Here is a 22,549-nt window from a genome sequence, read left to right as displayed (position 1 = left end):
CTGGATCGAGTAGATCGTACGTGCATGTGCAATAACACGACGACAGATGATGTTGACCTATGATGGCGGTAGAGGCTGTCGTTTTGGATGAATGCGCGGGTTGACGTGCTTGATATGAGAATAGATTAGGATTGAGTCGAGTCTGGAAAATGTTTTGCTTTCAAGTGATACGGGCACTGAAGGGAGCGATGCGAGGGTGTGTTGGGCTTGAGAATGAGGGTGCAGGTTGTTATGGGGTTGCTGGTCTGGTGATTGTGATGGTGACGTGCGGCCAACAATATTGATAGGGGTAGTAAGGAGTAGCTTCGCACGTAGGTAGGTACCTATAGGCTGTGAGTGAAGGTCCTCTTCAGAGATAAAAAGCATCTCAGTGTTTTGATGTAGATGCAGTATGCTGAATACCTAAATATGTATCGGATACCTTAGTTAGTACCTAGGTAGCGAGTATATGTACGGATACCGCTGTGTGAGCTGAGAAGAACCGGGATCTGTCTCTTAGCTCATCGCATCTGGATAACGAATACTATCAATGTTCTCATTATCCTCAAATTCCTTCTAGGTCCCGCAACCTACCTACCTTACCTTAGTACCTACGCATGGTGGCGGCGTGTTGCGTATGTATGTACTTTCGAGTTAGATCCATAGTACTGGTAGGTAAGGTAGGGTAGGTAGCGAAAAGAACCTGCAGGGCACGTCCCCTGCTTTGAGCACTAGAGCACCTACAGAGCCTTAATTATCAACGTCTCTTGCTGTCACTGTCGCGTTGATTTCCCTGTCCTGTTCCCGCGTTTGCCCGCCTTTCCGCCTGGCTGCACATCAACTTTGGACACTGAACCCTGTCCTTTGCATTGATTCTACCCATTAAACAATAGCCTTGACAAGTACAACATCTGAGCAATTCGCCTGCCGACGATCTGAACAGCCAGGACTGGCGTCATTGGCTCTTATTAGCTCAACCAATTTGTCTTGGCCTGAAGCGCCCAAAAGTATTGTATGGGACCTTTTACCGATTCGACCTTTCCTTCTTCCCTTGCTTCTCTTGCCATGCACTCTCTGCAAATCATTTGCTCCTCGTCACCGTGAATTCTTCCCCCTCCTCTTCCTCAATCTCCCTCCTTTTACATCAAATCCTTTTCTACCAACCTTAGCTAAGGTATCTTGAGGAGACCCTACTCGTTATTTGGTCTTGCCTCGAGTGGTCGAGCATCATTTTCTTGCTTCCAAGCTCATTTATTTACACAGCGCGCAACGGAAGACCCCCGAACAAAGTAGTCCAGGCCAGACGACGATCCGACGACTAGGGGTGGCTGGTAAAAAGTGACAGTTGGCCGCCCAGGGTTTGTTTTGTCAATTAACTCGGCAGTCACTCAGTACGCTTTCAAGTTCCTTCGCCTTGACAACGCCTCAATTTTGTTTTCTTCGACGATCCGATTCTTTTCTCCCATCACTAGCGCAGCATCATTTAAGCATTACCTACCTATCCTCGACCCTGACAATACATCCGGCTTTGTCACGGCGTCGCTTTCGACAGCCTCGAACAAGGCCAGGCCCCGCAACTCTGCTGGTTGATATTGCAATCGACTACGACTTACACGAAAACTTGTACGAAACTACGACTTTACTCGGTCACGAACTTGACATCCCACACTGTCCTTTGTTCTGGCGACTTGGCTCAGTTGTCGATACCTCGTCGCCCTTCCATCCTTGTTCATACTTATAGCTTCCATGTGTGTGACGTCGCTCAGTCTTCGCACGAGCTCCATTCTTCACAATGGCCGCGGTCGATGTTCTGGCATTCACAGACGAATGGACAAGAAGCGCGCATGTCCTACCGGGCTTTCAGTGTTTGTCAAGTGCGCCGGTTGATCGCTCCTTGCGTCACCGACTGAGTCTCATTGCCCGTGCCTGGGTTGATCACAGTATACATAAAAATGTATGTTCGTTCCATTTTCTGCCCAGCTTGCGTAGTTACAATTTAAATATTGTCGCTTTTTTGCTTGAATCATGTTTCCCAGCAAAAGCTTAACAGACTTTAAATGGGTGGCGCTCAACGGCCAACCCCTCGATCAGCGGCCCGGACTCTCCTGAGGGGAACCCACCGCCACCCATTCCTGTCTTGTCATGCGATCCAATTCCGGAATTGGAACACGTTTGAAAGTCTGTCTTGTCTAACGTCATACAATTTATCCAGGTCTCTTCTTCACCATCACATCGCAAAGTGGCCGACAGGCCGCTAATTATACCAGATCATTCTCCACGATGGTATTGTCGCCTCCCTCGATCTTGCGACTCTTCTGATCCTACCGACACCACAATGCCCCTGAATGAGACCAGCCGTTATGCCCGTATGCGAACCCCAGCATGGCTCAATCCATCCCCTCAACCACCATCAGATGCCCAGAAAGAACGCCGCCGACCGAATAATGCGCTTATCAACGATCCTAATTCCGATATCCTTGTCGACTTGAACTCGCAGCAAGGTTTCTACGAAGCGGCAAAGAAGAAGAAAACAAAAACGCCTTCTGCTCCTCCACCGCCGCCGCCGCCTCCTGCGGCTCCACCAGCAGACGATGGTCAAAAGGATGACAATACTGGAGGAGATGGAGGAGCCAGTGGAGGAGACGCTGCAGGCGGCGCCGGTGACGGAAATGGCGATGGCAATAGCAACTCGCCCCCGAAGCCTCCCACAACCTTCGAGAATATTAACCTCGGAGAGAACAAATTAGATCTTGGTTTGAGCCCACCAGAATCCAAAGGCATTTCTAGTTCATGGGGCGCGAAATTGGGCTTTGGAGGAGGAGGATGGGGCTGGGGCGTAGGAGGGAAAAGCGAAACGTCACAGGCACCAGCACCAGCACCAGCACCGGCACCGCCGCCACCACAAGAAAACAAGGCTGAAGAGAACCCCTGGGACAAACCTAAAGATAGAATAGGAGGAATTGAAGAAGATGACGATGGTTGGGGCTTTGGTGCCAAGAAGGAGAAGAAGAAGGGTTCCACGCTCTGGGGCGCTGAACCTGACGAGGGACCAAAAGATGGTGATGATCCTTGGGGTTGGAGTGGTCAAAAAAAGAAGGGCAAAGCTGGTGGCATTCTGGAAGAACTTGCCCTCGATTCCGATACTGCACCTCCGAACGGAAAGAAGGATATTTGGGATACTTGGGGAATATCCAAAAAAGATCGGGCCAAGAAGAAGGGTATCATGGAGGAAGTTGCGTTGGCAGCTGCACCTGAACCCCCTTCAATGGAAGATCAGTGGGGTGGCTGGTCCGGGAAAAAGGAGCATTCACAAAGTTCACTTTGGGGAGCTCAAGATTCAATACCCGCGCCTGCACCTGATCCCCCTTCATTTGAAGACAAGGACGGTGACGACTTTTGGAGTACTTTTGGCACTGGAAAGGCAAAACCTCCGGCAGAGGAGACGAGTGGATGGGGATCATGGGGTGTGGGACAGAAAGGTGAGGATGAAACAAGTGAGTCAAATTTCTTTAAAGCTCATCAAATCCCAGAGCCGCCTAATAAAGAAGACGACGGTTGGGATCTATGGGGAACAGGTAAGAAAAAGAAGAAAGCTGGCGACTTGATTCAAATAGAGGATGATATCCCTCCTCCCGCCCCCGATCCCGTCGAGGCTGTTGGCACCGACGACCTCCTCGATTCTTGGGGTTTTGGCAAGAAGCCCAAGAAACCGGCCGCTGACCCGTTCGATTTTAAAACTTCCGGCGCCGATGATCCTAACGATGCTTTTTGGGGTTCAATAGACAACAAGAAGCCTAATGCACATGAGTTTCTTATCGATGCTACTGGTGAGCCATATCATGTTGTTTTTGAGGAAGGGTTGAGACGCAAGGCTCGAGATGATGTTATATGGAAAAGTCAACTGGGGTTGGACTTCATTCCTCGGGGTGGAGAAGTTAGAGAACATCGAGAACTCGCCTTGTCTGACTGCCTTCCCCCAATATCAACCCCCACACCTGTAGAACTAGCTGAACGGATGGATTTATAGGAGACCCAGAGCAAGCCGCCAGAGAAGCTGAAGAGCAAGCCGCTCGCGAAGCTGAGGAAGCCGAGGCCGCTCGTGAAGACGAAGAGATTGCCTGTCTCTTGGACAAGAAATCTAAAAGAGGAGGTCGGCTTCTTAAGACAGATCGAGAACGTCTTGTTCTTCTCGAAGGGAATGCCACACGAAGAGCCGAGGCTCGAGCTACTCGCGAGGCCGAGATCGAAGCTGCTAATGAAGCTGCACAAGCCGCCGCTGACGCTCAAGCAGCAGCTGACGCCGAAGCTGTCGCTTTACAGGCCGCGGAAGACGCTGAAGCCGCAAAGGAGAACGAGGAGCTTGCGACACTATTAGCGAAGAAGCAGAAGCGCAACGGGAAGTTGCTAAAAAAGGATCAAGAACGCCTTACTCTGCTCGAAGGGAATATCTCAAGGAGGGCCGAAGCTCAAGCAGCCCGGGAAGCCGAAGCCATTGCTGCTGCTCCAGTTGCCCCGGCGGCACCTCCTAGTGAACTCCTTTCTCAAGAGACAGAGCGGGATGGCCTTGCTACGGAAGCAGCTGTAGAAGCTGACACTGCACTTGCCGCCGAAATTGCGCAGGAAGAGGCGGAAATAGAGAACCTGCAGTCGAAGAAGGCGAAGAAAGGAAAACTTCTCAAAAAAGAGCAGGAACGGCTGAATCTCTTGATCGACAATGCGGCGAAACGAGCTGAGGAACAAGCAGCGAAAGAAGCAGAAGAGCAGGCGGCAGCGACAGCGGCAGCAGCTGAAGCCGAAGCCGAAGCCGCTGCCCAAGCTGCCGCAGACGCCGAGGCTGCAGTTCAAGCCGCTGCAGATGCTGAAGCTGAGGTAGCTGCTAAGGAAGAGGAGGAAATGGCAGCGCTGAAAGCCAAGAAAGCCAAGAAGGTCAAGCTAACAAAGAACGAAACAACTCGACTAATGGCCTTGGTTGGCAACTCAGTAAAGCGAGCTCAGGAAAAGTCTGTCAAAGAGGCTGAGGAAGCAGCCGCGGCGCAGGCTGCTAAGGAAGCCGAGGAGTCTGCAGCCCGTGAAGCAGATGCGCTGGCAGCCCGTGAGGCTGAAGCGACCGATGCCCGTGAAGCGGAGGCTGCAGCTGCTGCCGAAGAAGAGAAGGAACTTGCAGATCTTACCGCTAAGAAGATCAAGCGTGGCGGTAATCTGATTAAGAAGAAGGATGTGGAGCGTTTTGATGTCCTTACTCAACGGGCTGCCGAACGAGCCGAACGAGCCGCTAAGCAAGCTGAAGCGATTGGTGCTATTGAAGCTCAAGGGGAGCTTGCAGAAGCCACCCACGGAAATGCAGAGGTGGTGGCCGAAGCTCAAACCGAGCCAGAGCCTGAGCAACCGCTTGTAGACATAGACACAACATCTACTGATCCTGATCCTGTTACAGGTCCTGACACAGCTATTATCGCAGAGGAAGAAGCAGAGTTAGCCGGTCTAGACGCAAAGAAGATAAGGAAAGGCAAGCTTGGCAAAAAGGATACAGAGCGGTATAATATCCTCACAGAAAATGCTGCGCAACGACTAGCTGCAAAAGAAGCAGAAGAAGCGGCAGCCGCTGCCGTGGCTGAGGCCGAGGCTGTAAAAGAGGCCGAGGAAGCTGCAGCCGCAGCAGAAGCGGAAGCCATAACAGCAAGCGAAGCTGAAGCTATCCTGATTGCTGATGAAGAGGCAGAGCTTGCCACTCTTGCTGCCAAGAAGGCCAAAAGAGGGAAGCTTGTCAAAAGGGACGCCGACCGTTTTAATATTCTGACAGAAAATGCTGCGCAGCGACAAGCCGCTAAGGAAGCAGAAGAAGCAGCTGCCGCTGCTGTGGCAGCGGAGGCCGAGGAGCAGGCTGCAAAGGAAGCGGAAGAAGCAGCAGCGGCTGAATCTGCTGCTGCCATAGAGGCGGCTGAAGCAGAGGCAGCAGCAGCTCGTGAAGCAGAGGATGCAGCTATTGCCGAGGAAGAAGCTGAGCTGGCTATGTTAACCACCAAGAAAGCTAAGAAGGGCAAGCTTGCAAAGAAAGATGCTGATCGATTTGCTGTTTTATCGGAAAATGCACAAAGGCGGGCTCAAGAAATAGCCCAGACTACCGAGGAACCTGAAGATCCTATACTGGAACCCGAGACAGAAGTTAACGAACCTTCTCCCGAACCAGCTACAGATGTGGTTTCTGCCGAGGCTGAAGACCCTGATGCTATTGCAGCTGCTGAAGCAGAAGCCGCTGCTATTGCTGACGAAGAATCCGAACTTGCTGCTTTGATTGCCAAGAAGGAGCGAAAGGGCAAGCTTGGGAAGAAAGATACCGACCGCTTTAACCTTCTCACTGCTAATAGCACAGCACGGGCAGAGAAAGCGTCCCAAGAAGAGGCAGCTGCTCAAGCCACTGCTGAGGCTGAAGCAGCCGCACAAGCTGAAGTGGAGCAGGCAGCTGCGGCTGAGGCTGCTGCTCTTGAAGAGGCTGCAGCTAGAGAGGCTGCAGAGGCAGAAGCTCTCCTTATTGCCGAAGAGGAGGATGAGTTAGCTGCTCTGAGTGCAAAGAAGAATAGGAAGGGCAAACTCGGGAAAAAGGATAGTGACCGATTTGCTATCCTGACCGAGAACGCAACTCAACGAGCCGGGAAGGCTGCTGCGTCAGAAGTGATGAAAGAGGCTGTTCTTGAAGTTCAAGATCTCCCTGCTGAAATTCCTGCCGAGGCTGAAGCCGAAGTCGACGCTGAAGCAGCTGAGGCCGCCGCTATCGAGGCAGAAGCAGCTGCCATTGCTGCTACTATTGCTGCCGAAGAGGAAGAGGAGCTAGCTGCCTTGATTGCCAAGAAAGACAAAAAGGGCAAACTAGGCAAAAAGGATAGCGACCGATTTGCTTTCCTTACCGAAAACGCTGCACAAAGAGCCAGAAATACAGCACATGAAGAAGCCGCTGAGGATGACCAAGAAGCCGCTATCGCCGAGTCTGTAGATATCAATGATCGCCCAGCTGATATCGAGGACTCACTATTCGAGAATGCTCCAGAGCCACCAGTTGTTGAAGAGGAGGCGACCCTTGAAGAAGATTCTGCAGCTGCAGCTGCAGAGGCTATAGCCTTGGTTGCCGCCGAGGAACAAGAAATTGCAGACCTAGAGGCGAAGAAGGCAAGGAAAGGCAAGCTGGGTAAGAGGGATACAGAACGATATGCCATCCTCATTGAAAACGCCGCTAAGAGAGCTGAAGAGCAAGCAACTAAGGAGGCCGAGCTCGCTGCTATTGAGTTTGCTGAAGCTGAGGCTGCTGCTGCTGCTGCTGCTGAGGAAGAGGCGGTGGCTAGAGAGACCGCTGAAATTGAGGCTGCGGCAGTGATCGCCCAAGAGGAAGAAGAGCTTGCTGCCCTAGAAGCAAAAAAGCAGAGAAAAGGGAAGCTAGGACGCAAAGATACAGATCGATTTGACTATCTTTTGGGAAACAATGTTGCAAGGGAAGCACAGATTGCTGAGGAACGAGCTGTAAAGGAAGCCGAAGAGCAAGCATTTCAAGAAGCTGCAGCTGCTGAGGCAGCCGCCGCTGCCGAGGCTGAAGACATAGCCTCAAGAGAGGCTGCTGAAGCCGAAGCTGCGGCTGTTGCTGACGCTGAGGAGCAAGAACTGGCCATCTTAGCAGCCAAGAAGGCCAAGAAGGGTAAACTAGGACGCAAGGATACAGAGCGTTTTGAGCAGTTATCTTTGAATGCTGTGAAACGAGCCGAGAAACAAGCGGCCCGTGAGGTTGAGGCTGCTGCTGAGGAAGCCCCGGCCGTAGAAGAGCTACTTGGCGAAGAAGAGCTTGAAGAACGAACCCCGGAACCTGAAGGGACTGTCGAAGAAGCCCCTGATGCCCCGGTTCCCGATATTGACGATGAAGCCGCTGCCGAGGCCGCTGCCATAGCCGCAGAAGAAGAAGCAGAGCTTGCTTCTCTCGAAGCCAAGAAGGCTCGGAAAGGAAGACTCGGAAGTAAGGATACCCAGAGATTCACATTTTTAACCGAAAACGTTTCAAGGCGCGCTGAAGAGCAGGCATCAAAGGATGCCGCCGCTCAAGCTCTGGCCCTGACTACCTCAGGAGATGTTGCTGAAGAAGAAGAAGAAGAAGGAGGAGGAGGAGGAGAAGAAGAAGAAGAAGAAGAAGAAGAAGAAGAAGAAGATATCCCCGGCCAGGAAGATGCTGAAGCTGCTGCTATCGAAGCTGAAGCCGCCGCTATAGCTGCTACTATTGCTGCTGAAGAAGAGGAGGAGCTTGCCGCTCTTACCCTTAAAAAGACGCGAAAGGGCAGACTTGGCAGAAAGGATACAGAACGCTTTGATTTGTTAATGCGAAATGCAGCTATACGCGCGGAAGAACGTGCCATTAAGGAAGCTGAACTTGACGGTGAGGCCGAAGAATTGATACCTGAAGAGGTTGATGATAATCCTGAACCCGAGCCCGAGGAGAATCATGATGCTGAAGAAGTAGCTGCTCAGGAGGCAGCCGAAGCCGAAGCCAGAGCTATTGCTGCGGAGGAAGCGGTGGAACTTGCAGCGCTAAACAAGAAGAAAGCAAAGAAGGGTAAACTGGGCCGTTCTGATACTGAGCGATTCAACATACTTGTCGCCAATGCTGCAAAGCGAGCCGAAGCTGAGGCGGCCAAGGAAGCAGGAGAGGATTTAGGAGACGCCCCCCGAGCTGAGGAAGAGGAGGACGATGAATTTGTTGATGCTGAAGATGGCGAGGAAGACGAGCTGGCCAAGGAGCTAGAATCTGAAGCCGAAGAACTTGCTGAGCCTGATCTACAGGAAGATGAAACGGCTATAGCCGAAGCTATGTTAGCTAAGGCAGCGGCACAAGCTGCCTTTATCGCAGAAGAAGAGGCCGAGTTAGCTGCGTTGACGAGGAAGAGGCTTAAGAAAGGAAAATTAGGCCGCAAAGATACTGAAAGATTCCAAGCGTTGACAGAGAATTCTGCTAAACGTGCCGAGGAGGCGGCAATCCGCGATGCAGAAGACGCAGTTGCAGAGGCAGCAGAGCTTCGTGAACCCCAACCCGAACCAGAACTAGAATCTGAAGCTGCTGAACCCGAGCGTGAAGATAATGGCCTGGGGGAGGCTGAACAAGCGGTAATCGCTGAGGAAGAGGCAGAACTGGCAGCTTTAATGAAAAAGAAGGCAAAGAAGGGAAAACTTGGTCGAAAGGACACCGAGAGATTTATCGTCTTGTCAGAAAATGCTACCCGCCGTGAACAAGAGCGAGCTGCTGTTGAGGCTGAGACTGAAGCCGTTCTGGAGGAGGCTGATATCGAAGCCGTGGGAGAGACTGGAGGAGAGGAGCCTGAGCCTGAGCCTGAGCTGGGGCCTGAGCCTTTAGAAACACAAGACGAAGAAGCTGCAGCCCGAGAAGCTGAAGAGGCAGCTATTGCGAGGGAAGAGGAAGTCGAGCTCGAGGCCCTTAAAGCCAAGAAAGTAAGAAAGGGCAGGTTAGGTAGAAAAGATACCGAACGCTTTGCTATATTGGAGGAGAATGCAGCAAGGCGTGCAGAAGAACGTGCTGCCGCTGAGGCTGCTATAGCTAATCCACCTGAGGAAGACGGTGAAGGTGAGGAGAAGGAGGAGGACGGGGAGGAGGAGGAGGAGGAGGAGGAGGAGGAGGAGGAAGAAGAGGAGGAAGAAGAGGAAGAGGAGGAGCCTAAGGCAGACGAAATGGCAATCCAAGAAGCAGAGGAGGCAGCAGCTCGGGAAGCAGAGGAGGCAGCTATTGCTGAGGAGGAGGAGGAGCTCGAAGCCCTTCAAGCAAAGAAGTCAAGAAAGGGCAGACTGGGAAGAAAAGACACCGAGCGGCTTCAAGTCTTGGAAGATCATGCGGCGAAACGCGCCGAAGAACGCGCCGATAAGGAAGTAGCAGCTGTTGAAGAAGACCTGAGAGTTGATGATACTCAAGAGGAGGAGCAGGAGGAGGAAGAAGAAAATGAAGTCGAGGAAGAGGACGAGGACGAGGACGAGGATATCGATAATGGCGAAGTGGGAAAGGGGGGAGACGATGCTGATGCTGAGGAGGCAGCAGCAGCAGCAGCAGCAGCGAGAGAAGCCGAGGAGGCGGCAGTTAAAGAGGCGGCAGAAGCCGCAGCTCGTGATGTGGTCACGAAAGAACTTCAGGAGCTTGACTCCCTCCAGTTCAAGAAAGCAAGAAAAGGTAGACTCGGCAGAAAAGATACCGAACGACTCAGAGTTCTAGAGGAGAACGCTATCCAGCGTGCTGCAGAGCTAGCCACCAAAGAAGAGGCTGCCGCAGCAGCAGAAGGTGAGGAAGCGGATCCAGTCGAATTTGGCAACCCTCCTGAAGATGATAAGTCGGACATTGAAGCCGAGGACAACGATGAGGATCAAGAAGCGGACGCTGAAGACACTGCGAATAAAGAACCGTGTGACGTCGAAAATGAAGCTATTCTCGGCGAAGACGAAGAAAAGGAACCAGAGGTACTGCCAGAGGATCAAGTCCCGGAAACCCCCGCGGATGATGAGATTGTCGAAGTTATCGACTTATCGCCAAAGAGAGAAAGGAAGGGTAGGAAGAGCAAATCTCGCCGCGATGCTCCTCCGCCTCCTCCAGTTCCAGATCCTCCGTTGACGCCACCACCTGAGCCGAAGCAGTCTCGAAGGCCCAAAATTCATCGCGAAGGAACCTCATTTGGTCGCTGGGCCGCGACACCACATGAAGAGAGGGATGAGCCCCAAGAGAAGTCAACTAGACATAGACGGCGAGAGGAAAAGACCTCGTCCAAGGGTTCCTCGTCCGATAAAGTCGAGAAGACTCCATCACGATCTCGTGGCACTGCTTTGTTCAGTAAACCCCCACTTACGCGTTCCGCTACCACGCGCGATAAGAAAGACGGCATCAGCAGCAAACGTCGCCACTCCACCAATGCTCGCGGACTTGTATCGCCTCCTCCTGAAGATGTGCTCATGGGCGAGGATGAATTAAGCAATCGCCGCAAGTCGCGTAAGCCTCGATTGCGCGAAGATGAAGATGCAATGATGTCCGGCGCTGCTCCTGTGCCTGATAGGTATGACCGACGTCGTTCAAATAAACCACGGTCGCACGAGGACGATGATTTGGTTATGGTAGATCCTGAAGTCGCGCCCGATAGACGCGAGCGCCGCCGGTCTCACAAACCACGATCTCGCGAAGAGGAAGAAGTCGCCGCGGTCGATACCGAACGTCGCCGGCGAACCAAGAGATCGAGGGATGAAGAGCCCGTGATGGTGGAGCCTGACGTTCCTTTTGACGCACCTCCTCGAAGTTCCAAGAAGTCCTCAGGTTTCGCTGGCCTTTTTAGTGGTTTGCGAACGCCGAAGACTGAACGACCTGACCCTCTGCGACGTCGCAGTACCTATGCGACAACTGACGACGAAGCCTTACGCAGCGCCAAAATGGATGGCGATGCAGTATTAGTGGATGCTGACCGCGAAGCAAGACGCGCTGCACGCAGGGCCAAGAGGGCTGCTGAAAACGGTCCTGACCCCGAGGAAGCAGCGCGTCGAGCTCGAGATGAGATACGCCGTGAACGGCGTCGACAGCGCGAGGAAGAAACCGATGCTCCAAAGCAAGATAAAGAGGCCCGCCGTGCTGAACGCAGGCGACAGCGTGATGAAGATGCAAGACGAGCCCAGGAGGAGCGACAAGCGCAAGAAGAACAACAACGACTGCAAGAGGAAAAGGAGGCACAAAGAGCTGAACGCAGGCGCTTGCGTAGAGAACAGGAAGCAGCCGCTGCCGCAGAACAAGCCGAAGATGAAGAGGCTCGTCGAGCTGCCAAACGTGAACGCCGCCGCCGCGACACAAAACGAGCTGCTCGAGGTGTAGAAGAGGAGGAAGGTCGTCAGCGACGAAGTCAGCAATCTGCAGACGAATATAATCAGCGGAGATCCCATCGCCGCGAAGAGAGACCGCAGGCTCCGGCTTGGCCTCATTCTGGAACTTCATCATGGGTTAAGGAGCACTCTGACGCACCCCCTCCTCCTGACCTCGGTGACGGGGGTGAAGCAAATGGTGGACAGACCGAGGACGAGATGGCAAGACGTGAAGCTCGCCGAGCTCATCGATCGAAATACGAGGAAGAGCCCACAGAAGAGGCCGAAGATCGGCGAAGGCGACGAGCAAGGCGAGACGACCGCGAGCGCGGTGGCCGAGACAGAGAACGTCACCGAGATAGGCGCTCGGAAGGTAGCGACGAGCGACATCACACCCGTCGAGCGTCAACCTATATGGAGGCAACAACAACACCTCGCACAAGTTGGTGGAAGAAGATCGCTGGATGAGGAGTGATCGGATGATGAACGAACGAACGATGCATGAGAGTCTATTTCAAGCGAGCGTGTTTGCCAATGCTATTTGAATGTTTGTCACTACTTCATGCATTTCGTTGTGGTACTCTTGTTTTTGGTAACCACGTTCTGTGTCAACATGACACCAACGTGGATGTGGTCGGTGTTTAGGTTGGCTTGACATTATCAACTCATGGCATATCTGGGATTGGTGCTTTGAGGATATTCTAGCATTGGATATTGATCTTGACTGGTATGGCATTTGAAGTCTGGATAAGTATGTATTTGGACTGTATGTGCTGGATATAGCGAACTGTTGTACTGCATGTATACCCAGGAAACAAGGCACGGTGTAAACTCAATAAATGGCTTTTTGTTTAGATTTCACTCTTTATTAAAGCTGAATATTTCGATGCGTGACCATCTGCCTACCTATGTTATTGGGGGTCTCTTTGTGTCGATTCTAACAAGTCACATTGTTGTCCACTACCTACCTAAGTAGGTGCCCAGAGGCAAAGAGCACGTTTCCCACTCTATTTGTCAATTTTTGGCCATGTTCCAGGCCGTACTAACGCCTCTTCTAACTTATGGAAGTACACGAGTTGGGGGTAATTCAGTCCAATTCAGATGATAATTAAATTGAATTCCTTGGGTGACTTCTTCACGCAATGATAGAGGCAATTCCAATATAGCCTGTCCCTTGTCCTAATCATCCTGGAGCATCCTCCCTGGTCTCGAGGTCCATGTCTCACTCCACTTCCCACCCACTAACCTGAGTACATGCCACTCCCAAGTTGCGCTGACGACACCTCAACCTTCAAGCCAACGTTCCCTTACAAACCACCACCACCGAAATACAACTACACACCTACATTGCAGTTGCGGTACAGCCTGGCCAACTCAAGCGCCTCTCCCAGGTGCTACATCTACTTCTTCTGCAGCACATCGATGAGGTGTCCACCAGCGATCACGTCAATCAGTTGACGGCCGACAACGACGAGCTGTGATCCAACACCTCGGGCGCTCTCGTCATTCGACCATGACTGCGCCGGGCAAAGGGTCGCGATGGGGAGCGTTCCTCTCGTCGGCCTTTGAAGGTGTCGAGAATCGTCTCGACAACTTACTGGACGAAGACCAACAGGCAGCACAAGGATATGAGCAGCAGCAGGGAATGAAGGCGGCACCCTCGCCATCACCATCACCAAGCCCCAAACCGACTGCATCTGGTATGCCTCTCTTTTCTCCTCGGCCGTGTTCTGGTGCGGGCAGAACTGTCGCATGCTGACTCCCTGTTCTTTATAGCTGCTGCCCCGAAGCCCAACCGTGCCAATGATCGTCTACAAGCTAGGTTGGCCAAGGCTATGGCCTCGCGAACCTCACAATCGTCTCCTCGCAGCTCCATCGATACTTCTCGTAGTTCGATTGACAAGGAGCGCCCTGCTAGCACTGAACCCGTAGTGATGAGACAAAGCATCGAAGTATCGGAGATCAAGCCAACTGAACCCGCCAACCAAGTCGACAAGTCAACCTCTGACAGCTCAGCTTCCGCCCCCCCAGCTGAACAACCAGCGACATCTGAGGGAAGCAACAATAGGGAGAATAGTGAACAAGACCTCAAGCATGATTTCCCCACCCCGATTATCGTTGAGCCGCCTTCTAAGGCCGAACCTCGAAGTGCACCAGAACAAGAAGTTACGGACAAATCCGGCATCCAGCAAAACCTGAACAGTCCAATACCAGATACCAGGCATCCTGTAGAGGCTCCACAGATCGTAGAGGCTCCAGTTGAAGAGTCACAGAAAGACCAGAACGCCACTCAAGCCCACGCGCTTCGTTCAGAAGAGATTCAAGAGTATATTGAGCAAATCGACTCACTACAAGCCAAACTGCAATTTCTATCTAAAAATGCCGCCGATGCAGCTAGGCAGACTGCAAATTCTGCTGAAGCGGGTAGTGTAGAGCGCAAATTGGCCGAAAAAGATGAGAAGATCGCTCTGCTAATGGAGGAAGGACGAAAGCTTTCAACTTCAGAGCAAAAGTTCCGAACAACGGTTCGCAAGCTGCGCACCCAGATTATAGACAACGAGAAACAGGCCAACGAACTAAAAAAAGGTAAAGAAAAAGCTCTAGCCGAGGTGGAATCCCTACGCAGTCGAATCAACAACAAGGAAGAGCAAGAGAAGAAAAATGAGGAAGTGCGGAAAGCGAGCGCTACGCTCCAGAAGGAAATCGACGCCCTGAAGAAAGACAAAGCTGTCAAGGAGGATGCCTATCGACGTCTGGAGCAAGAATCTAAAGCTAAGGCTGAACACATACAAGCCACCCACACTGAGGCGTTAAAAAAGGCGCTAGATATTGAGAAGAACAAACAGCAGGAACTTGACCGTACTATCGCATCACTGCGGTCGGAAAACGAGGCATTGGTTGAGAAATTGCGCCTGACTGAGGTTGAGTGGCAAGAGAAGTTAGACCGGGCATTGGAACGTGGCCGGAATATTGAAGAAGAGCTAAAACTCGAGCTGAGAGCGGCCGAGGGCAAACTCGAGGCAATGAGAGTGACGGCCGAAGAGGCTTCTGCAGGATCTGGCGGTGACATCAAGTTGATACGGCATATTGAAACCCTCCAATCGCAGTATGCATCGGCCAGCGAGAACTGGCAAGGTATAGAGACCTCACTCCTGACTAAGGCTGCCAGCCTTGAAAAGGAGAGGGACGAAGCGCAACGGCGAGAGTCAGAAATGCGGAAGAAGGCTCGTGACGCGGTAAACTATATGTTCTCTACTGTGAAAAAGGGGGAAGATGGCTGACACCTTCAACAGGCAACTCGATATAAGCGACTCGAGGATGAGCTTCAGGACGTTAGTCCAGCTCTCACAGTCGCTCGGCAGGAGCTCGAGACATGTCGTGAAGAGCTTGCTGCCCTCAGAATCCAACACAAGAGCGTGGAGACGGCCCTCGAACAGGCACGCAACGAGCTCGAGAAGCAGCAGCGAGTGGCGAGCAGGGAGGTTTCGGCCGAGGCCGAACGAAGGCAATGGGCAGACGATGTTGCTACAAGCACACCCCGGTCCCAGAGCAGACCCGATTCCCCATTGCTCTCTGTTGCCCGAACCTTTAGCTCGGACTTCATCGGGCTTCCTGTACCAGCAAGACAGCATCGTCGAGTGCCCACACCGGGAAGCCAAACCGAAAGCGCCGGCGATGGCTTCTTCTTTGGACGAAGAATGTCCAGTCAACCTCCTCGCCCTAGTGCTTTGTCCACAGCCGGCCATGCGATACCTCCCCCACCCCCTTTCTCGCCGTTTGAGCCACCTACCGAGTCACCACGCGCCGCATCTCCGCCACCAGATCGTGATGATGGTCTAGATGATGGTGACCCTTCATCTCCCCGCAACGTTGCGCAAGACATGATTTCGGTCTCGACAGTCGGGGCTGGTCCTTCTGTTCAGCTCGTCGAGAGAATGAGCGCGGCAATTCGACGACTGGAAGCCGAGAAGGTGGCTGCCAAAGAAGAGATGGCTCGTGTATGTAGCCAGCGAGACGAAGCGCGATCTGATATTGTGAACCTGATGACAGAGCTGGAAGCACAAAAATCCGCTTCAGCAAGGGTAAAAGAGTTAGAAGCAGAAGTAGAGAACATCAACTCGCGATACCAGACAACATTAGAGATGCTGGGCGAGAAGAGCGAGCTCGTTGAGGAGCTCAAGGCTGACGTTCAGGACGTCAAGGACATGTATCGCGAGTTGGTTGAACGGACCGTGATGAAGTAAGAAAAGGGAAGAAATTGTTTCTATTTCACTTCGTTGTCTTCTGCTTTGTTTTCTTTGCTTTCTCGTGTTCGCATCCTAGACCCGGCAAACGTCGCGATGCGTTGCACTTTTCCCCTCTTTCTTCCAGCATGTATTCCTAGCTACCCTGGCAACTCGATACCCTCACGCTCTGCACCTTGTAAGACATATCGGCGTACCTATTGACAGAGAGATAGAGTTAGATGGGAGTTTATAGAGTGGTGCGAAGAGAAGAGAGCCAGGAACTCCGTGTTTGTTGTATTTTAGAGATATACATACTTCTTTATCTGGTGCCAGATCAAGTGCTAGCTCGTCCGCGCTGTTCTTAAGGGTGAAATCAGCGCCTTCTTTGAGGAGGGCAACAGCAGTGTCCCCTGGAGAACAGAGGTTAGTGGCTTTTTAACGCCGGTAGCAAAGGGAGTCTTTTTACCATGTCCCTCTGCAATTGCGTGATGAAGGGGGGTGAAACCCTCATTATCAGCAGGGTTTAGCGGACTTCTGTTTTTGAGAAGCAGAGTCACCATTGGCACAGAACCGACAGCAGCAGCGCGATGTATGGGATACTGCCCCCTGCGATCGCGAACTCGGGTCGACGCGCCATTGTCGATAAGAACACGGGCAATATCAAGGTTCTTCTTGGAGGCGACAAAGTGAAGGGCAGTCTATATGGTGAGCTTAGATGGTTCTCGATTTAGCTTTAGTGATCGAAGCCTTACCTGTCCAGCAGAATCTTCGAGGTCCGGTGAGTATATTTGGATTGGTAGACGGAGAGCAAGACTTACTCTTGAGGTTCACGTCCGCGTCTTTGGAAATGATAAGTTTGACAACGGCTTCACCCTCTGGAACACTGGCTGAGATCATCAAAGGAGACCACCCGCTTTCATCCTAGAGTTTGTCGGTTATTGTCCTGGAGGTAGGAGGAGGCTGTCAATGAGGAGTCGTTGCTCACCTGGACATCAGGATCGAAACTGCGTTGGTTGGCTAACAATTGGACGATATCCAAGTTGTTAGAAGAAGCTGCCCAGTGTATTGGATACCGACCATCATTATCCTTTCGTTGGGACAATTTTGGGTCTGACTGTCCAAGAAATCAATGTCTGGTACATATAATTATAAAGGCGAATGCTGACCTTGAGAAGCCCTTCAAAGACAGTTACTATATTTGCCGATTAGTGGTGATCCCAGTCATGGAGTTGTATAATTCATGAAGCATACCTCGCCCCTCACGAGCAGCGGCATGAAGAGGAAACTTATCATCCATATCCATACTGCCTACGAAGCAACAAAGGCAGATAAGAAAATTAATATTGTTAATAAACTCCCGTCGCGTTGGAGATATCACAACAGGTGTTGCTTGTTAGTGTGATGGATGACCAGCCGTACGTAGCTGATCTTACGTAGGTAGATCCCTGTTAGCGCAACAGAGAGCTCGCAGGAAGTCAAGTACCAGGTGGAGAGCAAGATGTAGGTACATACCTGGTAGTTAGGTTAGTAGATATCCGAACCTCATAGCCACACATCTGTGGCGCTGTTGTGTAGAAAAATCTAGCGCCACACGCGGCTGCCAGCCTTTACACGCTTCCATTACAAAGAATAGGCCCAGTTTATCATCATCATCATCAACATCCCCAGCGGTTATCCAGGTACTTTTGAGTCGCAAAAACAAGCGCACATACATCATGGAGACACCGGAAGTGTCTCAAGATGCTCTTCGACTCAATGCCCTCGCCGCACAAAATGCGAACGTCTCGAGAACAGTCTACGCCCATGCATCCGAGCGATCGACCACAAAGCGCCAGAAGCTAGACGACGCGTCCGAGGACCCCATCATCAAGAGACGGTTCCGCAGCGAATACTCAGATGTCGAGACTTTACCGCCATCAATTGCTGCGAAGCTTCCAACGAAACAGCCTGGGAAGAAGACTTCTAAGGCTGGTGTGCCTGCTCGCCCAGCAATGAAACTCCTTGAGGGGGCGCCTAGTTCGGTCAAGGCATCTGCTCCTGCTGCCAAGGACGAAAGTACACCACAGAACATGAGTCTTACATCAAGAGGAGTGCAAGGCCTTCAGCAGCAGAAGCCAGAATGGCACGCGCCATGGAAGTTAATGAGGGTCATCTCTGGTCATCTCGGATGGGTGCGTAGTCTGGCTGTTGAACCTGGCAACAAATGGTTTGCAAGCGGCGCAGGAGATCGAACTATCAAGATTTGGGACTTGGCCACGGGCTCGCTGAGGCTGACTCTTACTGGACATATCAGTACTGTGCGCGGCCTCGCAGTGTCCCCTCGTCATCCTTACCTCTTCTCTTGTGGCGAAGACAAGATGGTCAAGTGCTGGGATCTCGAGACTAACAAAGTCATTCGTCACTACCACGGACATCTCAGCGGTGTCTATACTCTTGCCCTACATCCAACCCTCGATGTTCTGGTCACTGGTGGGCGTGATGGTGTTGCCCGTGTCTGGGATATGCGGACCAGAAGTAACATTCACGTCCTGTCTGGCCACACCCAGACGGTTTCCGATCTTGTTTGTCAAGAGGCTGACCCTCAGGTTATCACCGGATCTTTGGATTCGACAGTCCGACTCTGGGATCTCGCAGCTGGCAAGACCATGGGTGTGCTAACTCATCACAAAAAAGGTGTTCGTGCTCTAGCAACACATCCATCAGAGTTCACATTTGCTAGCGGCAGTACAGGAAGTGTCAAGCAATGGAAGTGCCCTGAAGGTGCTTTCATGCAGAACTTCGAGGGCCACAATGCTATTATTAACACGATGAGTGTTAACGAGCAAAATGTCTTCTTTACAGGAGGTAAGTGATACGATTCGATCTTCCACACCACATGTGTCTAATCTGAACTGTAGGCGATAATGGCTCCATGAGCTTTTGGGATTGGAAGACTGGCCATCGATTCCAATCTCTTGATACCACAGCTCAACCCGGCTCTCTCGATGCCGAGGCAGGTATCATGAGCTCAACGTTCGATCGTTCTGGCCTACGACTGATCTGTGGTGAAGCTGATAAAACAAGTAAGTCTCTATCTTGTCTTGACATGCTCGTCTTTGCCTTGCTAATGCATCTATCCTCAGTCAAAATCTGGAAGCAAGACGAAACAGCTACAGAAGAATCACACCCCCTCGAATGGAAGCCCACACTGGCCCGACGAAAGTTTTAAAGGAGCAATTAGAGGTGGTATGTTTTTTTAATTATTAAGAATGAATCGTCGCAGGACGCCGTTCGGGTTCCATACTACACTACAACTGTTATACACCGATACCCAAAGCCTTAAGGTCTCCGTCATCACGGAGGGCCATTTTTACTTCATCGTCTGCAATAGAAAGACGGAGCTTACTGGACCTCTCTGCGCGCTGAGCTTCAAGGTTAACCAGGCCGGCTGCTACCAGTTCGAGCGCCGCTGTGTGAATGTGACCGGGTCTGGTCATTGGGCGCTGACTTCCCATCTGCGTTCCTTTCAGGCCATTATTGAGAACTGCTGCTACGCCTGGGAGTGCTGCTGGAGCTCGAAGGCAGGCACGGTGTATCTCGTCGAGGGTATCCCCGAAGGTAGTCTCGGCAAGACCTGTTCTTCGAATACGCAGCAAAAGAGCTGCCATGACAAGCTTGGACATCAAAGGCAGGCTTCGAAGGTGTTGTTGAATGGGATTAGTGGTTGCTTCGTTGATGGCCTTCTTGATTGTCGCAATAGTAACGCGACCTGAACCTTTGGGTTGCGTTTGACTGTCTCGCTTGCTTGGAGTTGCAGGGTCACTAGGAGCATCGGCCTCGGCGAGCTCTACAGCTCGGCGGCAGATGTCAAGGGCTCTCCGGGCGTCACCGCTGACTGCGGCTACCTTTCGGCTGGCGAACTGTATAGCGTCAGGATCTACAATATCCCCAGGGACTCCTTCTAGTCGTGACTGAATGATCTTCATCAGTTGTTCGTGATTGTAACCAGGGAATGTGATACGTGTTAGACCTAAGGTTTTTAGTTGATATCACAGCAATGTGTCGAATTGAGATAATACCTAGTCGACTGCTGATCTTATTGCTGAGGGTTCTCTCGGGAAGATCCATGGTGTTTGCAACTGCAAGTACAATAAGACGGCTATGTCGTAAAGTGGGCCAGTTGAAGAAGTTGTACATGACGGCCTGATTCTTGGTGACTAGTTGGTCAAGCTCATCCATGAGCACAACACAAGGAATTCGGCGAGGGCTGGGGTTGTTGAACTCTCGTTCCAGATGATCAAGGGCCTGTGCTGGACTGGCTCTCTCCCCTTTGAGGGCTTCCCAGAGAAGAGTATAGGATTGGTGAGGGTCCGTGATCTTCATACCATTGATCTCCACGAATATGAAATCGTCCAGCTCATCAGAGCCTACAGCTTCTTCAAGCCTGGAGACGACCTCACGGACCGTCGCTGTTTTCCCTGTTCCAGGTGTTCCGGAAATGTAAATACAGTTACCTGTGCCATCCGAAATAGCTGCCTCGAGATGAGAATAAACCAAAGAAAATTCTCCTTCCCGACAAGGAAGACTGGTTGGGACCGAGGAGACATGTAGGCGAGATCGTGCTATCTGGAAAGGCGAAGATTCAACTTGACTGGGCGACAGTTTGCGTGTGGCCAAAGGCGTAAACTCAAGTCTCTTGCTTGCACTCCTACAAGTAATTGTTAATAACCCACGCCAGCGAGAGGGGCTTTCATCACAAACCTTTTGACACGAGAGCCTGGTGTGGCTTGGCTCCTTCGTGAAGTTGGCGTAGCAGCGACCGAGCCCCGTCCTGTTTTGGTTGGTGTCTGTGGGATTTGCGCAGGATGGTAAGTATCGTCAGAAGGTGATGGACTCCGAGCCTTTCGACGACGTCGTGTGACTTTCGTACCAGTCTTGACCCTATCCATCAAGGCAAACAAATCATGCTCACCCCGGTATATTTCCTCCCATATAAACTCGTCTGTGTATGTAGCAGTGCGGGTATTGCAGCCTCGTCGACAGACAAAGACCTTACCGAAGTCTGGATCGCTTCGAGGAACCTTACCCTGGGGGTATCTCGCAAGAAAACCATCTTGAGACATGATCTTAGCTTTGCCGTTGATTGATGCCAGGGGGTTAATATCCCATGATGGAGAGATATAGAGTTCATTCTATAGCTTTTGATTAGTCTACATCCAACAGCGCCAAGGGGTTTCAAAGCTGACTGGGTAGTAATCGGATCGTTTTTTGTCCCTACTTCGGATCTCCTTTTCACTCGAAAACCACATAAAGTTTGCTGCTTTCTCTCCCTCGCCATCGTCTTCAACAAATTCGCAGATCAAGGCGATCCAGGCTTCATTAGAGCCATCAGCTTTGAGCATGACAGTGTCTCCGATTCTGCATTCAAATTGGCCAATCCTTGCCCCGACGATCCTGTCGCCTGTCACCTTTCTTCGTTTTCTATCGCTCTGTGTTCCATCACCTCGTTCGGTCGTTGGGGTAGAGTTATAGATCCATTGCCATGATGGTTCTACGTCCGCGAGCTCGTCGTCAGATAGATCTTGGGGAACTTTAGACAGTTGACGTTTTGTATTTTCTTCCGAGTTGATGGGGGCCATTATTTTGTCGTTAATCAGTGCCAGGTGCTGCCACGGCGACTCACGCGTCGCAGGAGACGCGACTGAAGTAAGGAACAAATAATTGGTTGCTATGGGCTATGCATATACCGGGGTATTGTAGCCAGATACCTAATACCTCCCTACCTGGGTACTCCGAATACCTCGAGCATTTCTTTAGGTAGGTTAGTACCTAGTAGTTAGGTGGGCTAGTGGGGAATCTCTAACACCTAAAGTAGTATTGATACTGAGCCTTACATGGTCGCATTATTGCTGCCTTTACGCAACAAAATCATACGTTTGAACAGGGTTATGGAGAGATGTAAACTATATCTTACTCTTCCACCTTGATAATACTACAAGAACTTTAAAGCAACTATTTTATCTAAATAATTAATAGTATTTTTTATATGCTTTTCTAAAATAACTTCTTTTAACTTCGATTGATAAATACAAGGGCATCCTTACTCGTCTTATTTATTCCTTATACTAACTAACTCAGACATGTCACGAAATCAAAGAGAAACTTTAGACTACGCAAGGTACCTCATACTATGCGTCTACTTAACTACTTACCTTACTTGCATTAATTAGGTACCTAGGTAGGTACCTACGACGTGAGGTGAGCAAACACCTGTGAGCTGAAAGCTGTGCAAGTGCCATGCAAGATGCTGGATAGCAAACGGGATAGAGCAAACGTGCTTCGCCAATAAGGTGGGCAGCATCAGCTTTGCACACAAACAAAATGAAATGAAATTGTTTGCTTCATTCCCGAAGGTACCTGCCTTACCTACCTTACCTTACCCTAGGCAGTCACCCGGCGTGATTCACTGGGCTGTTTCCAATGCACCTCTTCTCCTTCCTCCCCCT

The 22,549-nt window shown here is 51.3% G+C and overlaps 5 protein-coding genes across 5 annotated transcripts; 3 read left to right on the top strand and 2 right to left on the bottom strand.

The window, feature by feature from the left end:
* Window positions 1–2,314: 2,314 nt before the first annotated feature.
* On the top strand, window positions 2,315–12,306 carry FSUBG_7301 (uncharacterized protein; the record flags this gene model as incomplete). The annotated part of the gene is made up of 2 exons (XM_036685593.1): window positions 2,315–3,806; window positions 4,007–12,306. 2 exons carry the CDS (start codon window positions 2,315–2,317, stop codon window positions 12,304–12,306), a joined length of 9,792 nt encoding a protein of 3,263 aa, XP_036537169.1.
* A 1,045-nt stretch (window positions 12,307–13,351) lies between these two features.
* Window positions 13,352–16,082, top strand: FSUBG_7300 (TATA element modulatory factor; the record flags this gene model as incomplete). Its single annotated transcript, XM_036685592.1, has 3 exons — window positions 13,352–13,538; window positions 13,615–15,074; window positions 15,132–16,082. The coding sequence occupies 3 exons, from the start codon at window positions 13,352–13,354 to the stop codon at window positions 16,080–16,082; spliced, it is 2,598 nt and encodes an 865-aa protein (XP_036537168.1).
* A 140-nt stretch (window positions 16,083–16,222) lies between these two features.
* FSUBG_7299 (26S proteasome non-ATPase regulatory subunit 10) lies at window positions 16,223–17,367 on the bottom strand (the record flags this gene model as incomplete). Its single annotated transcript, XM_036685589.1, has 8 exons — window positions 16,223–16,279; window positions 16,380–16,474; window positions 16,531–16,762; window positions 16,817–16,830; window positions 16,883–16,985; window positions 17,050–17,178; window positions 17,231–17,256; window positions 17,316–17,367. 8 exons carry the CDS (start codon window positions 17,365–17,367, stop codon window positions 16,223–16,225), a joined length of 708 nt encoding a protein of 235 aa, XP_036537167.1.
* Window positions 17,368–17,779: 412 nt separating this feature from the next.
* FSUBG_7298 (pre-mRNA-splicing factor prp46) lies at window positions 17,780–19,272 on the top strand (the record flags this gene model as incomplete). Its single annotated transcript, XM_036685588.1, has 3 exons — window positions 17,780–18,908; window positions 18,962–19,126; window positions 19,187–19,272. The coding sequence occupies 3 exons, from the start codon at window positions 17,780–17,782 to the stop codon at window positions 19,270–19,272; spliced, it is 1,380 nt and encodes a 459-aa protein (XP_036537166.1).
* An 88-nt stretch (window positions 19,273–19,360) lies between these two features.
* On the bottom strand, window positions 19,361–21,682 carry FSUBG_7297 (origin recognition complex subunit 1; the record flags this gene model as incomplete). The annotated part of the gene is made up of 4 exons (XM_036685587.1): window positions 19,361–20,073; window positions 20,123–20,751; window positions 20,805–21,235; window positions 21,290–21,682. The coding sequence occupies 4 exons, from the start codon at window positions 21,680–21,682 to the stop codon at window positions 19,361–19,363; spliced, it is 2,166 nt and encodes a 721-aa protein (XP_036537165.1).
* Between the last annotated feature and the right edge of the window lie 867 nt (window positions 21,683–22,549).

The sequence above is a fragment of the Fusarium subglutinans genome, assembly GCF_013396075.1.
Source record: "Fusarium subglutinans strain NRRL 66333 chromosome Unknown NRRL66333_c0000092, whole genome shotgun sequence".
Classification (NCBI taxonomy): Eukaryota; Fungi; Ascomycota; class Sordariomycetes; order Hypocreales; family Nectriaceae; genus Fusarium; species Fusarium subglutinans.
This window is presented reverse-complemented; position numbering and strand designations above follow the sequence as displayed.